General features: G+C 42.7%; 1 protein-coding gene across 1 annotated transcript in view; it reads left to right on the top strand.

The window, feature by feature from the left end:
• Nucleotides 1-15,307, top strand: part of OXSR1 (oxidative stress responsive kinase 1) — a 95,055-nt gene that overhangs the window by 20,770 nt on the left and 58,978 nt on the right. Inside the window, exon 3 of the mRNA XM_050915914.1 lies at nucleotides 9,001-9,109. Coding sequence (XP_050771871.1) covers nucleotides 9,001-9,109 — 109 coding nt within the window. The remainder of the gene's footprint in view (nucleotides 1-9,000; nucleotides 9,110-15,307) is intronic.

Genomic DNA, 15,307 nt, shown 5'->3' with positions numbered 1-15,307 from the left:
TCGAGATCTCTTCCCTTTTCACAGTCAGTCTTTTTGTCCTGATACCAACCCTTGGTACTCTTTTCAAGTCTTTTATGTGGCTTGTCCATACTACTCTGCCTCAGTTGTATTCCTAACTGTATTGTCACGATGTAGTAATCGAGATTGTTAGTCTTTGAGTAATTGCCAATTCCAGCTAAAAGGGTTAGGTTCAGAAAGAGATGCTGCGGAGACCTGGCATGTAATTTTAGATAAGTACTTCTAATAGCATATTCTAAATCTCTGGCTGACTCGTTCCTCACAATGATTTTTCTTGTTATGGGTAGGACTAAAATGAATTGCTCTTGTCAGCTCTCCTAAGCTTCCAATTTTGTGACCAGATCTAGTGTGGGTCCTTCTGTAGGCTTGTGTATGCAACTATAGATATTCTTGAACTTAAAGTCATGGAGAAGTGGAGGGGGGAAGAGGATGGTTCTGAGCTGTACCAGCTTCCTGGGGCAGTGGTCGCCGAGGACCGGTGTGTGAAAAACCGTAGACATGTTGTGTGAAAAAGTGTTTTCCCTGTTTTTTTTTCTGAATTTGTCAGTTTATTGAATGTCGTTTCCCAGTGTGAGAGCCGAAAGGATGGAAGTTCCTGATTTCCCTGCTCTGTGCTCTTATCTTCCCTGCTTTTTATCTTGTCTCCATATTTGCTTCTTCCCCAAAGTAAATATTCTCAAGCTTTTCAGTCTTGTAGTCTCCCTTCATGGCAGTTTCCCCCGCCAGCTTAATTACCTTTTTTGAGCAACTACTTGTTATTGCAGGATTTTTTTTTTCTTCCAAAAAACGTAACTGTAAGTCCTTGCAGATTACAGTGGTTTTAAGAAGCAAGTGCAAAGAGAAATATGATGAGTTCATACTGGGGGTATGTTATGCCCCCTCCTTGCTTTCTCTTCTCCCCCAATGCAGTTAAAAACATGAACTTGGGCTTTTATTAGATCCATTATCCTTCTATTGCGCTGAAGATATCAAAGCACAATAGTCAGCTTACGGTAAACTTCGATGTACCGCCTGGGGTCAGGACAATGCTCTTGTGTTACAGCACTGCCCAGTCATCAGGCAATGGGATAGAAAAGGAAAAATTGTGCTTAAATTCTTCTATAATTTTTTTTTCTACAGTGCTTCAGACCCGTAGACTTCTCTATTGAAGCAAGCTTGTTTATTCCCAGAATCTGCCTAGCAAAGAGGGTAAAACAGTGTCATGTTGCTTGGGAGAGGGAAGGGATTGCAGCAAACAGTTCTGCCATTGATAAGGATGACTTGTTTCTTCTATGACTCTTTCAATGTCCGTGCTGTTCAGTGGCTGGTGGTTCTGTTTCTTGGGATGGAGGAGAAGAGGAAGGTTAGTTTGGAGTGGGGGTAGGAAATGCACAGTAAGTGGCTCTATCACTAGCTGAATGGATGAGTGGCCTTGAGCTTCCTTTAAGCTTCTATAGCAGCAGGCACCCAGAGGCCAGGCAATCTGGGACCACCTCCTAGCTTGTGGAGATGCCATGCTTAGGGTGATTAAGTGGTATAACTTGGCTCGTTAAAGGTATTGATCTTGATCCTTGTATCTCAACATACACTTGAGCTGTGTGGGTGGTCAGGGATAACCTGTACACTTTGCAAACACTGCATGACATTCTAGGTTAATACAATGGATTAATTTATTGCTGGTACAGGGTATGGAAATGTAGGAAGGACCAATTTTGTTGCATTGTGAGTAAACCAAGTTGAGGGCATTCAGCTCTTCAGCAGAAGTGCTAATTGCTGTAATGAACATAGACAGGCAGGAGTAATGCAGTGCAGAGATGCGGCTCTTTCTAGCCCAGCTATGGAATTAGGTGATGTTAGTCAGGAATTTATTTCAGTGCTTGATTTTTATTTTTTTCCCTGTACGTTTTTGAATGCTCCCACATCTTTCCTAGATTGCATGTGAGGTTCAGCTGGAAGGGAAGTACAATATAGCTTATAATGGTTCTTGCTCACTGGTGTGAGTGGGAGCAGAGTATAAGGAGAGGTGGTTAAATACGGTGTTGTCTACAATTGCTCTTGGACTTTTTGATTTGTTGCTGAAGTTCCACTTCTTACTTGTCTTGCACCCCACAGTAGTTAACAAAGTTAGGCAGCATTTGGTGTGTGTTTGAAAACAGTCTGCTCATGTGGTGTATTTCACAGCTGGACACTGTTCACTGCTGTGTTTTACCTCTCCTTTCCTTTGTGGAATGCTGGTTGCGTTGCTGCTGTTGCCAATCCTTGAAACATAGTGGTGTTTCTGCCTCGAAATAACCATGCCTCAAGCATTTTTCTTGTATAAGTGTTTTCTTGTTTTAAAGAATTATTGATCTAAAAGGCCTTAAATCTCCCCTCTGTCCAGCAAACTCTGCTTCATTTTCATGCAATTAAAGCTGAGTTAGCTTTCTTTCATCCAGATGGGTTTTTTCCTCCATGCTTTGAGTAGCAGATGACGCGTGTTGTCAGCTTAGCACTTAGTAGGAATGTTGAACGGCAGAGAGGGGAACATAAGCTATGGTGTATTTCACATTTGGCTTTCCCAACTGGGGGGAAAACTGCTGCCTGTTTAGTTCCTAGGGTGGTTCAACAGGAGACAGGTTCAGGACACAGAGCATGGGAGATGTGGTGTTGCTGCTCCTAGGAAGAGACTCCAAACTCTTCCTAGTCCAGAGGCTGATAGGACTGGGCCTGACAGGTCTACACATAAGAGGAGTGAAGTGAAGGTATTACTCTTCCACTGCTATGGTCAGAGGGAAGTTAAAGAAGCTGAGGGAACAAGTTTAACTGCAATAAAAAGAAACATCCTTTTGAATTTCATGGAATTAACCTGGGGAGCTTGCTGCCAATAATACGGAGATCAAACATTGCGTGAGATTAAATAAATCAACCTATAGTTGAGAAGGTTAAATTAGGTAGGATTTAAAAAAAGGATTATGGACTCCCCTGGTTTAAAGCATAAGCCAACTGTTAACTGCCCAGGCTTAGTCAGAAGTCTTCCCTCTGGGCAGATAATTGTGTAACTGTTTGTTATAGGGTTTTACACCTTCTTTTGAAGACTTGAACAGGATATTGAACTGGCTTTGATCTGACAGAGTAGTTCCTACAAGTGGATTAACCAGACTATAAGGTTGTTGGGAACAAAGCAGCAGACTGCTATAGTAGTAGTACAGACGTTTCATCCATGCCTGTCATTTTATGGGAATTGCCATTATAATTCCATTTCCAGTCCTGAGGACCTTTACACTTGCTCCAGGGGAAAAGGTCCCCAAGTGTCAATGCCAGAAAGTCCGATGTATAATACGTGGCTTCTGCATGGTTATTTGAAATGGCATATTGTGTGTCGTCTTCCATGATGGGATTGCAGCTTTACAGAAGACTTAAACCTAAGCTGTGTCCACCTTGGTTGTATTGTTTCTCAAAGCAGCAACAACAGAAGTCTTAATTACTGTGCTGATTGAAGGTGGGATGGGTTTTTTTGGGGGGGCAAAGGTCAGTATGCATATCAAGATAAAGGTGGGTGAAATCCTGAATGTAGAATGTCTTCATTTCGACTGGATGAGCATGAGATGGTGCATGTAAATAGTTTTACAGAGTTTGCAACTGGCTGTGTGTATTAATCACAAATTTAAGGCATTGTCGAACTGTAAACACTGGGTATTGATCTGAACAACTGTAAGGGTCAGGGATACATTAGTTGGCAAGGTGGGTAAAGCTGGCTTCGCTTGTATCTGTGAGAGGAGTCAGTCACTTGCCCATTTGCTTTGTGGCTGAAACCAATAAAAAATGGGCACATATGAATTGCTGCAGCATAATAGTTTAAAACATCTGCTTCCTTCAGTACGTTGTCACTAATACTGCAGACCTTGAAAGAGGGAACGACCACTGAATGATGCTGAAGAATAGCTATTGAAATGGGCAACTGCTGAGTGACTTGCCCTGGGGGTGGTTTGTTCCCATCACCTAAGTTTAATTTATGGATGAAAACTTTGTATCCCTTTCAGAATTGTTTCTTTTCCACCATTTCTCTGGATGGGCTAATCTAACCCCTTTTTAATTCTGCCAGTCTATCTCCTGTAGCTACATTTTGAGGTAGGGAGTTGAACTGGATAATCTGGACATGGAAGTTGGATCAGAATGTCTGATTTTGAGCTCTATGCTCTTCCCAATGTCCTTCAAAAAAATGCCTCTCAGGTTGATTGTGGTAGGGGAACATGGAGTTTTTTATGCTGATGTTTAAAAAGGGGAATGAATTAATATTCTCAATTTTACAGCCTTTTAGTTAAACCATTAGAATTTCACTTGGAGCAAAATTTGAACATTTATGGCTGCCTGTAGGACCAGAGCTCTGAATCCTGCTTTAAAAGGATGCAGAAGAACTTTAATGCCTTATACCTTGAGATTTCAGCTGAGAGTTAAGTTCTTTGCCAGCCATAGTTGGAGCATTGGTATATTCAAGGGGGAGACCGTATCTGACCTGCTTCCCCCCCCCCCCAGACGTGCTTTCCCTCCCCAGTTCTCTTATGGTCATGATTGCCTTTGAATAGAGTAGCCAAGTTGACAGCTTTCTGGATTCCTCTGAAGTTGCAGGTAGCCACATAAAAGCAGGCTGCTGCTGTGTTGTATCTCGAGTTCATGTCAACATCTAGGAAGTAAAACTAAATAAAGCACGATTTTCATCCTTGTATTTGAGAGCAAGTGTCTTTGAAACATGCCTCAGGGGCAGATAAACACAAAAGAGTAGAAGGTGATGATGTGAACAGAAAATACCAGTAAAAAAGTTCAGCTAGCAGCGTAAACACAGCCTTACCTGCTTTGTATCTCTGCTGCTATTAACTCAAACTTCAGTTGTGCATCAGTGGGCAAATAAACGCACTTCCAAAATAGCAGATCTCCAGAAGTATGTCTGACTTAGAGGAGACTGATAGGTTTCTTATGATTCTAAATTATACTTCACAGCAGTTTTATTACTGTTTCGCAAGCCTTGAAATGCTTCTTTTATTGCCCGCAGAAGTACTGAAAACATTCATCAGAACCCTTAATGGAAGACATGGAGGCCTTTATAGCTAATCCCAGTCTATTTGCTTTTGGTATTTGACAGTGCAGATATTTTTAATATCTAGCCCAGGGTCAGCATGCATCCATCTCCAAACCATTGCCTGTGTCTAGACATGTTTTTATCGATAATTCATTCTCCATAGCTGAGCAGAAGGCAGTGTAATTTATGGCTCCTGAAATGGGGAATTGGCAGTAAGGCTCATAACTGAAGCCATCTAGTGCGAGGGGTGTCGGTGCGTAAGCAAGCGGATGGAAGAGCTGTCTACCATCCACTGGATCTGCGGATGGTTTGAGGGGTCTGTATCAAGTGACCCACGACTGTTGGCAGAGTGGGAATAAAGCAACGTTTCCAGCTTAAAACTTGTATATAGCAGCCCAAATAAAATTCTGATGTTTAGCGCTGACGTTATTACAGAGGTGCAGAAATCGCTGAGATTTTTATTAGGAGTCTTCGAATACAGTTTCAATGCTAGTGCAAATGCAGGGAGCACAGTTGTAACTGTTATGTCTTCTTTGTGTAATTTGGGGATAGCAGTCTTGTTAGGGAGGAGGTAGGGAGAGGAAATCTTTGCCTGCTGTGACTTTGTCATGTTTGAAGAGCAGCAAACTCTCAGAAAAACTTTGGAAATAGTATTAAAGCTGCGCTTACTACACACAGAAGGGTTGTTGCTGCATTTTATCCCCTCCTGCTCCCTTTTTCTGTAAGTATGCTTTTGAGCAGAGCTCCCCAGTGATCCTTGACTGGGATTCCTGCCTTAACTACAGCTCTTCAGCCCTCGCATTTGTACTGCCGTAGCACAGACTGTTGTATGTACGACAGAATTGGCTTGGTTTCAATTATGCGAAGAAGCATTTTAACCACAAAGCCCACTGTGATTTGCCATGATCAGTTAAAACAATCATATGCGTTGAGCCTCCAGGATCTTAGTACCCTCTGTGGGGGTGAAGGGGAAGGAAGCTTTGATGTAGCCAGTGTGAGGTTGGCCTAGAAAACTATTGAAAATGAGGTGGGGGTCTGTGGGTGAGAGGGAAAAGCTGCCTGACTGCTGCTCTTTCTTACTGGTAATAATGTAAAAACACTGAAAATCATGGGCTGTGATGCAATTAATTATTCAGGGCTGTGCTACACTGTGAGAAATGGTTTAATCTGCCTGTGTTACACATCCACTAGCTGACGGAGGTGTTTAATTGCATAGATCAGGTTTGTGATTATTTATTTTCCCTCTTTGTGCACCAAAGCATGTGACAGATCTGAGCTATTTTTTTTTAAACTGCTTCCCAGCCTGGGGAGCAGACTGTAGTAATGAACGAGAGAGGAAGTTCTTGGAAAATAATAAAATAGTAACTGTCACGGAACGCCTGCAAAATGCTGTAGTACAGAGCTGCTCGAATGGCAAAGATCTGATCTAGGTCTAGGCTCTTAAGTAAACTTGGTCCAGACTTTGTCTCACTGTCTCCTGAATTCCAGTGGGATACACTAATATATATAAAATATGCAATGTTTACGTATATTTCTTGTACTATTCTCTTGATCTCCCAGGGAGCTGGTTCAAAATATTTTGAGGGGTCTAGCTAAGAAAAGATAAAAACAGCTCCTCTAATAATTTCTGAGAATGGTGGATTTGGGGCAGGTTTGGCTGATGGGATGAGTAACCAGTCAGCGTCCTGCTTGCTTCTTTCTACCTGTGTTTCCTCTGGTGCCACTTGTGCATGTGCGGTTTTTTAATTGTCAGTGAGAGAAGTTAGGCACCTGGATTTGCTTGCATGTTTAAAAGAAAAAAAAAATCTTTAAAATAATTTAAAGCTTTAGGCTGAATGCTAATTTCAGGCTCAGGGACCAAGATTGTGTCAAGTTTATGGATCCCTTAACTAGGGTTCAGTCCAGTGCTTTGAGCAAGTCCAAAATGATCCTAGGGTAAGCAACTGAGTTCAAAACTCTGAACTTAATGAGTTTTGGAAAGATGGTGTAAATCAAAAGTGTTGCACTTAGGTTTACAGACAGCAGCCCAGAGCTTCCCAACCAGCTGGATTTTGTGCAAGGAGTATGACAGGGCACAAACCAGTCACTGAGTCTGACCTGTGTTATCCAGGGCCCCAGTTCCCATCCATCCCCTGGTAGAAATTTGAAGCAGGGAAGTAAAAAGAATATTTTTATTGCCAGCTTCGTCTGTCGAGATTTCTTCGCAATGCAGGAAAACCCCTAACTAGAAGGCATTAGAAAACTCCAAAGGTGCTGATTGATTTCCTTTTTGAAAAATAGCTTGCTAGAAGTGAGTGTTTGCAAGGAAGGGAGCTGGAGCTGTCAGAGTAAGCAGAGGATATTGTTTCAGGCTGTATTTATTTTCACTATACTCATAGTCAATGAGTATGCTACATTGAGATGAACAGCCTACTCCCCACTCTTTAAATATCCTTTCCTGTTTAGAAGGATTCTTCTTTAATCTGCTTGTTGGAGTTTCCTGGAAAGTTGGTGCCTCTTCTGGGGAAGCAGAAAGAGGAACCAATTGCGTTTGATTCCTCAAATGCACCTACTCCCTGAAAAGCAGTATTAAAGTGGATAAATCAACATTAGCGTGTTTCTTTGTAGCTGTGATTGCCAGCTAAACCCTTGCCAAGGAGGAAGCAATGTGCCTTTATGCTATACTCAGTCACAAGCAGAGCTTTGTACATGAGCAGAAGAATATGCTGTATCCGTGGGGTGTCCTAGACATGGGTGAATCCTTCTCAGAGCTTTCTGTTGTACTTTGGTACGAGGGAGGTCTTGTGCTTAGGAGGAGGAAAGGGTCAAGGTGTGAAGGGCCCTTGCTCTCCTCCTTCCCTGTGTGTTTGGGATTACAGCGCTTGGCTGAGTCTGTGTCATGGGGAGGGGGCTAACAGTGAGCAGTGATTAAACGTTTGAAAATAAGTGGCATTCACATGTTCAGTGAAGGAATGTCTTAGTTGAGGGCAGAAGTTCAGGATATCAGGGGAGGAGTGTCTGGTGTGGGTGATGCTGGAGGGTACAGCTTGACAGGTTGGGGGGCTTGGCTGAAGCTACTAGCTTGGCTGAAGCACAAAGGCCCAGCTGGGTGTAGTGCAGGGTGCCAGGCTTGGCTTAATGGATGGCTTTTGTCTATGGACAGTCAAGAAACTGCGAGGCTTTCTGTCCAAACTGGTGATTTGTGCTTGCATAATGAAAAATCAGTCAATGCTTTCTGGGGTGTTGCTCCCCTCACAAGCTGGAAAACCTCAACCCTTAACCCATAACCAAATCTAAGAATAAGCACAGTCAAAACTCAAACAATTGAATATCTGAGCATATTTCATATTGTACTCCATCTGTAGTAGCTAATGACTTTCTAATCTCGAACTGATTTCCCTCTTCTTCCAGTATGACAAAAGATATGGCTGTCCTTTGTGCCTGCAACCTGATTGAGCTAAGCCATCTGCTTTCCTGCTGGGAAGAAACATTAGGAATAAGAGGCCTTTTTTTTCCCAGAGGCAAATATTTCCCTTTCTCATCCAAATGAGATAGTCTTCAACAGATTAAGCATCTGTTGTGTAATGTCTCACTGAAAGGAGGAGTCAGCATGAACTTCTTAGGTAACAAACCGGTGTGAATTTTCGGGAATATTCTGTTGTAGCTGCATGCAGGTGTTTTGGTTATGACCATTTTGTTGCCCTTGCCAAGGGGTTTTTGGTGAACTTTTTCTTTCTTCTAGACAGACAGGAAGAGCACCCTAAAACACCTTTGGGCCCTAGTATGATGCAGGCTGAGTGTTAAGAGTATTTCTGGATTTTCTACATTTAGCTTCTAGGTATCCTTTTTCTTTGCACCCTCTTTGAACGTTGTGTGTTGAGGAAGATAACTTCTGTTGAGGAAGATAACTTCTGTGCCCGAGGAATAATAATCACTGGGTCCAACTGCTAACGCTTTATTTTTCTCTACAGAAAGAAATTCAAGCCATGAGTCAGTGCCATCACCCCAACATTGTATCTTACTACACATCGTTTGTGGTGAAAGATGAGCTTTGGCTGGTGATGAAGTTACTTAGTGGAGGTGAGTGGTCCAATTTTTTTACCCTAAAAGGCAATGTAAAAAGCTGTCTTCCTGTAATACCCTTTTCCTTGTTTACCTCCTAAGCTTCCCACTTGTGAATTACGACATTTCATAGAATCATAGAATCGTTGGAAAAGACCTTTAAAATCATTGAGTCCAACCATTAACCTAGCACTGCGAAGTCCACCACTAAGCCACGTCCCTAAGCACCACACCTACATGTCTTTTAAATACCTCCAGGGATGGTGACTCAACCACTTCCCTGGGCAGCCTGTTCCAGTGCTTGACAACCGTTTTGGTGAATAAATTTTTCCTAATATCCAATCTAAACCTCCCTTAGTGCAACTTGATGCCATTTCCTCTTGTCCTATGACTTGTTACTTGGGAGAAGAGACCGACACCCACCTCGCTACAACCTCCTTTCAGGTAGTTGTAGAGAGCAATAAGGTCTCCCCTCAGCCTCCTTTTCTCCAGACTAAACAACTCCAGTTCCCTCAGCCGCTCCTCATAAGACTTGTTCTCTAGACCCTTGACCAGCTTCGTTGCTCCTCTTTGGACGCACTCCAGCACCTCAGTGTCTTTCTTGTAGTGAGGGGCCCAAAACTGAACGCAGTATTCGAGGTGCGGCCTCACCAGTGCCGAGTACAGGGGGACGATCATTGCCCTAGTCCTGCTGGCCACCCTATGTCTGTTACAAGCCAGGATGCTATTGGCCTTCTTGACCACCTGGGCACACTGCCGGCTCATACTCAGCCAGCTGTTGACCAATATCCCCAGGTCCTTTTCCGCCGGGCAGCTTTCCAGCCACTCTTCCCCAAGCCTGTAGCGTTGCATGGGGTTGTTGTGACCCAAGTGCAGGACCCAGCACTGAGCCTTGTTGAACCTCATACAGTTGGCCTCGGCCTATCGATCCAGCCTGTCCAGATCCCTCTGTAGAGCCTTCCTACCCTCAAGCAGATCAACACTCCCACCCAACTTGGTGTCGTCTGCAAACTTACTGAGGGTACGCTCGATCCCCTCATCCAGATCATTGATAAAGATATTAAACAGAACTGGCCCCAGTACTGAGCCCTGGGGAACACCACTTGTGACCGGCCACCAACTGGATTTAACTCCATTCACCCCAACTCTTTGGGCCCAGCTGTCCAGCCAGTTTTTTACCCAGCGAAGAATATGCCCGTCCAAGCCATGAGCAGCCAGTTTCTCCAGAAGAATGCTGTGGGAAACAGTGTCAAAGGCTTTACTAAAGTCTAGGTAGACAACATCCACAGCCTTTCCCTCATCCACTAAGCGGGTCACCTTGTCATAGAAGGAGATCAGGTTAGTCAAGCAGGACCTGCCTTTCATAAACCCATGCTGACTGGGCCTGATCACCGGGTTGTCCTGTACGTGCCGTGTGATGGCACTCAAGATGATCTGCTCCATAACCTTTCCTGGCGCTGAAGTGAGGCTGACAGGCCTGTAGTTCCCCAGATCCTCCTTCTGGCCCTTCTTGTAGATGGGCATCACATTTGCTAACTTCCAGTCAACTGGGACCTCCCCAGTTAGCCAGGACTGCTAATAAATGATTGAAAGTGTCTTGGTGAGCAATTCCGCCAGGTCCCTCAGTACCCTTGCATGGATCCCATCCGGCCCCGTAGACTTGTGTGTGTCTAAGTGGTGTAGCAGGTAGCTAACCATTTCCCCTTGGATTATGGGGGCTTCATTCTGCTCCCCATCCCTGTCTTCCAGCTCAGGGAGCTGGGTAAATATTAATAAAATAAATAAATATTTCAAATAAATATTTGAATAACAATATTTAACTTCAGCCCATTAGCTCAGCAGTAGCTTCTCATGTACATCAGTAGTAGCACCTAACTACATGACTGTGCTAGCTTTTTTCCCCTCCTATTTTGTATATTTGACAGTATTTTGTAGAGTTATTTTGTATGTGTTTGCTGAACGACTCACTTGACTGTTTGAAAACTGGAGCGTATGACTTCAGACATTGACAAGAGAAACTGAAGTGCAGATGTAGTAGTTGAAACCATCCTAAACTGCTAGAAAATAAATCTGTCATCTTCTCAAATGATGGATCCGAAATGGTGCTTCTCAGGTCATGTTAACAAAAGTTTCTTCATCTTGCTCTGTAAGCCTAGGATAAGCTTTTGAACTAGAGAAGTGTGCAACTAACTCCACTGAGCCAACCATTTCCACTAGCTTTATTGTGAGAATTGCAACTCCTCTTGCAAGGCTGGTTCCTTGACCTTTTTCTCACTTGCAGCTTGGAGGCCTGCGTGGTGCTGATGGCTTGTTGGTAACCAGCCATTCGATTGATTTTAACTTATTTATGTGTTGGCTGCCTTTGTGAGGAACTTTAAATCACCTCTATTTTGGGCAGAGCTACTCCTATAATGTCAGTGTATGGCCTTAAAAAGGGGGGAGAACATCAGTGTGGGTGCAGCTTAATTTGTGTAGTGTCAGTCCTCAGAGCTTGGGTTACTTTGCCCACTTGTTCTAGTCGACAAAATAACTGGGAATACTTGGGGCAATTTCAAATTACTGCCTAGTTAACACAGAGCCAGGGAAACGTCCCCTTTCTGGATTTAGTCTCTCAGACACTGGAGAAACGGCTTTTTTTTGAGAGAGAGTTTGAAAACTTCTTATCAGTAATGCTTTTTTTGATGTCGTCATATTTTCCAGGATCCCTGTTTAAGTTACAGTCGAGACAAGAAATGGAATCAAGTTCTGGATGATAACACAGAGGACCGTTGCTAAATCTTAGGCCTGTCTTTAGGAAGACTTGATTTTCCTGGCACTCTAGTGAAAAGGAATTGAAAGCTGAAAAAAAAACCCCTGTTTTCTTGCTTTTTAAAAAAAACTTCTTGGCTTCTCTGTTCTTGGCTTAATACCGAGGACTGTAAAATGCGAGAAGATGATGTGGAAAAATCTGGCTAAACCTGTTGGCTTTTTCCACAAGAGCTTGACAATGACCATAAAACATGTGTCTTTGAAGATCTTCTTTAAAGAATTTTAGCAGTTCTCTTGGGGGCAATCAGATTTCATGCCAGCTTAAGTCTGTCTTAAAGGGTTTTTAATGTCTCATGCTCATGTGTCATTAAGCAACACCCTTTCTTTTCTTGGAGGGACACGTAACAGGTCATTAAAGGTATGATGGCTGTTTGTGTGTAGAAAAGAATCCCCTGCCAGCTTAACGCAAGTAGTTTTGCTGTGTGTATAAAAAGTGTATCTATGGGAAGGTTTCCACAACATGAGGAAATGGCATTTCAGGGGTGCAGGAGAGGCAGCAGCAATGTTCTTGGCCTTTTTCAGGAGAGTACACAACCTCTGTGAAGAAAATGCACAGCTGCCTTAGCTAGTATTTTCACAGCCGTTTTCTGTCAGAACCAAGTCAGGATTAGGCTTATCCTTGAACCTCCAAATGTTGTTTCTGTTTGTCTGCATTTTTGTGTGAAGCTGGAAAAAAATCAGACCCTTTATGGACCATCTTTTCATTATCAAGGCACCACAAACGTAAAGACCACACTGGGAAATTTCTGGAAAAATAATCATTGCTTCAGAACCAGCCTCTTGGTGGTGCAAACGATGACCTGCTTGTCACTTGGTATTCACTTTGAATGGGCTTCTATGTTATACAGACCGATAATTGACCCTTGTGCAGCTCTGGCATTAAGTGGGGTACTTTCAGTAAAGTAGTGCTGTGAAATCTCACTGCTACTTACTCTGTTGCATATGTTGAAGACTAGGGTGGTACAATAAAAGATGGAATAGTAGCAGTGTGAACCACTGCCCCCCCCATTTCCACGAGCCAGTGTTAAATTTTCTCACTTAAAATGAATCGTTTGGGGGCTGGATGAATTGCTAAAATAGACGGAAAGACTTTGAAAATGGCCTGTCACTACTTTTTATGCAGGAGGGTACTTCAGAGGTATTTTTTGGCTGTTTTCACTTATACTTTTTTCACGGCTGTACTTCAGAAATCTCATGTTAGATCTCATAGGCAAGTTCTACATGACAATCTTGAGGATGGGGAAGAAACTTGTCTATTGGAGCTTTCTGACTGAAGAGCTTTTTCATTCACTTTTAATGAGGCTATTTCCAGTTGTTTTTAGGCTGATTTATGTAACAAGAGACACTTTAAAAACTGCTTCTCATTTCTTTCAGCTTACTTCTTATCACTAATAAAGTGGCTAGTTTTGTGGTCATCTGTCGTCCAGTGGGAAAAATAATGATCTGAGTTTCTCAACAGGAAAAACCTTTGAGCTGTTTTTATAAACCAGAAAGGGAAAAAAAAATAACAGGGTGCAGCCTAACTCTTTCATTCCATCTAACTGTTCAGAGAGCATGGACTGAGGTTTGTACATCCCAGTAAGCACATATGAAATCTGTTTTGATGTCCATTCTGTATCTTGATTGTGGCTTTTGTACTTGAGAATTTCTTCTGGGTAAAAGTTCAGAATCTTACTGCTTCTCTTCCATCAGTGGCAGTCTATGCTGGCATGTGTTTTCAGGCTGAAACTAGTTTTAATTTCAGCCTACTTACACTCACCTTATTACTTTGATAAACAGCCCACAAAGACCAGTCTGTAATGAAAGCCTTTTTTGTTTTGTTTTGTTGTAAGTGCAATTTAATTTATTTTCTGATTGCAGTCATTTTGTTGAAATCTTAACGTAGTCATATATGCAAGTATTTTAGAAAAATCTCTAAGAGAAAATACTCTAAATCCATGAAGCGTTATTGTCTGATAACAGTGCCTTGCTCTTCTGAGCAGCTAGCCCGTGCACTCAAAGGTAGCTTAATTGCCTGACTGGCATTGTTGCTGAAACTGAACTATTTGTCTCCGCTTTGCAAGTACTGTGTTGGTGGAAGATACCGTTTTCCATCTTTGAAAGTCGTCAGCAGTGAGGAGGTAATGTACTAGTGAGCTGTTGGGGAGTAACACGTAAAACTGTTAATGTGCATCAGAGCCAAGTCAGACAGGCTGGTTGAAGTTACTGCTGAAAGCAGTTTGAACTGGCAGATTTGACACCGAAGCAGATGTAGAGTGTAGTTGTTGCTGATGGCAGAAATGTGGCTGTGACGATATCCAGCTGGTAGTGACAAGAGGTGCTGGTGTGTCCAGTTACTCTGACACCCTCTTTCAGATCTGGTGATGTGTGCCTGAGTCAGGTTTGTGAAGTATCTGCTCTTTCTGTTCCCTTCAGCAGAAATTTCAGACCCTTTCCTCCAATGACGAAAACTGTTTTGTAGGGATCTAAGCTTAGCAATGTCAACTTGGCACCCTGGCCTTTTGGTCCAATGTTACTCCAAACTAAACTGCAATGGCTATTTCTAGACAACTGCTGACCTGCTCTTTGCCTCACTGGCATTCCCCTGTTGTGAATTTTACTCATGCCTTTTTAAAGCCATCTGAACCCCCATCCTGCTTTCTAACTCCTGCAGCTTTTTAGTAGGAAGAGGAGCAGCTGTCTTTGTTGTTGTGTTTTTTGTGATTGTGACCTGTTTGCTCCTCTAAATTCTCGCTGGTTTTAACAAGAACTCTCATTTCACAGGTGACCCACGCCATGGCTAACTCTACAAAACAGTTGCTTGTATGAAACAGCCGTCTGTGGTGGCTTGCTACATCACACAACAATTTTTACTGTCCTAGCCTAAAGCAGATGAGACCTCCAAAATATTTTTAAACTGTGTCAATCCTTTAAATATTTAAACATTTCCAGATAGGGCTCTCAGATCTTCTGCCTTCTTGAAAGCTTGTAATTAAATCTGCTAAGGAGATTACTGTATTGAAATAGTTAAACCTTTTATTTTCCAAAAGTTTTTAAGATTATCTAATTAACTCTTACTTCAACCTTTGATCTTGATTATCTGATGAAGTGCTTGGCCAGCATGCTCTTTGGCAAGCCAGACCAAAAGGGAGGTATGGCAAGTCTTAGGTCTCCACCAGGGAGATGGGACATCTTGTTCTACTTCTGCCATGCTTCTCTCTGATCTGGCCACTCCTGAATACAGCAGTGAGTTATGATCAAAGCGTAAGCCACAGGTTCTTAGAAATCCTCGTGTTTATGTTGAATTGTTTTGTTAGGAGAGAGCTACGCTATTTTGAGTCCATCTGGAGGGTTTTTAATTCTATTTGTAGAGACACAACTTAATTTCAAACAATTAAGGATGGGGTAAGTCAGAAGCAGGAGATGGTG

Source organism: Gymnogyps californianus, chromosome 2 (genome assembly GCF_018139145.2).
Source record: "Gymnogyps californianus isolate 813 chromosome 2, ASM1813914v2, whole genome shotgun sequence".
Classification (NCBI taxonomy): Eukaryota; Metazoa; Chordata; class Aves; order Accipitriformes; family Cathartidae; genus Gymnogyps; species Gymnogyps californianus.
The sequence above is the reverse complement of the archived record's forward strand: the minus strand, read 5'-3'. Positions and strand labels throughout refer to the sequence as shown.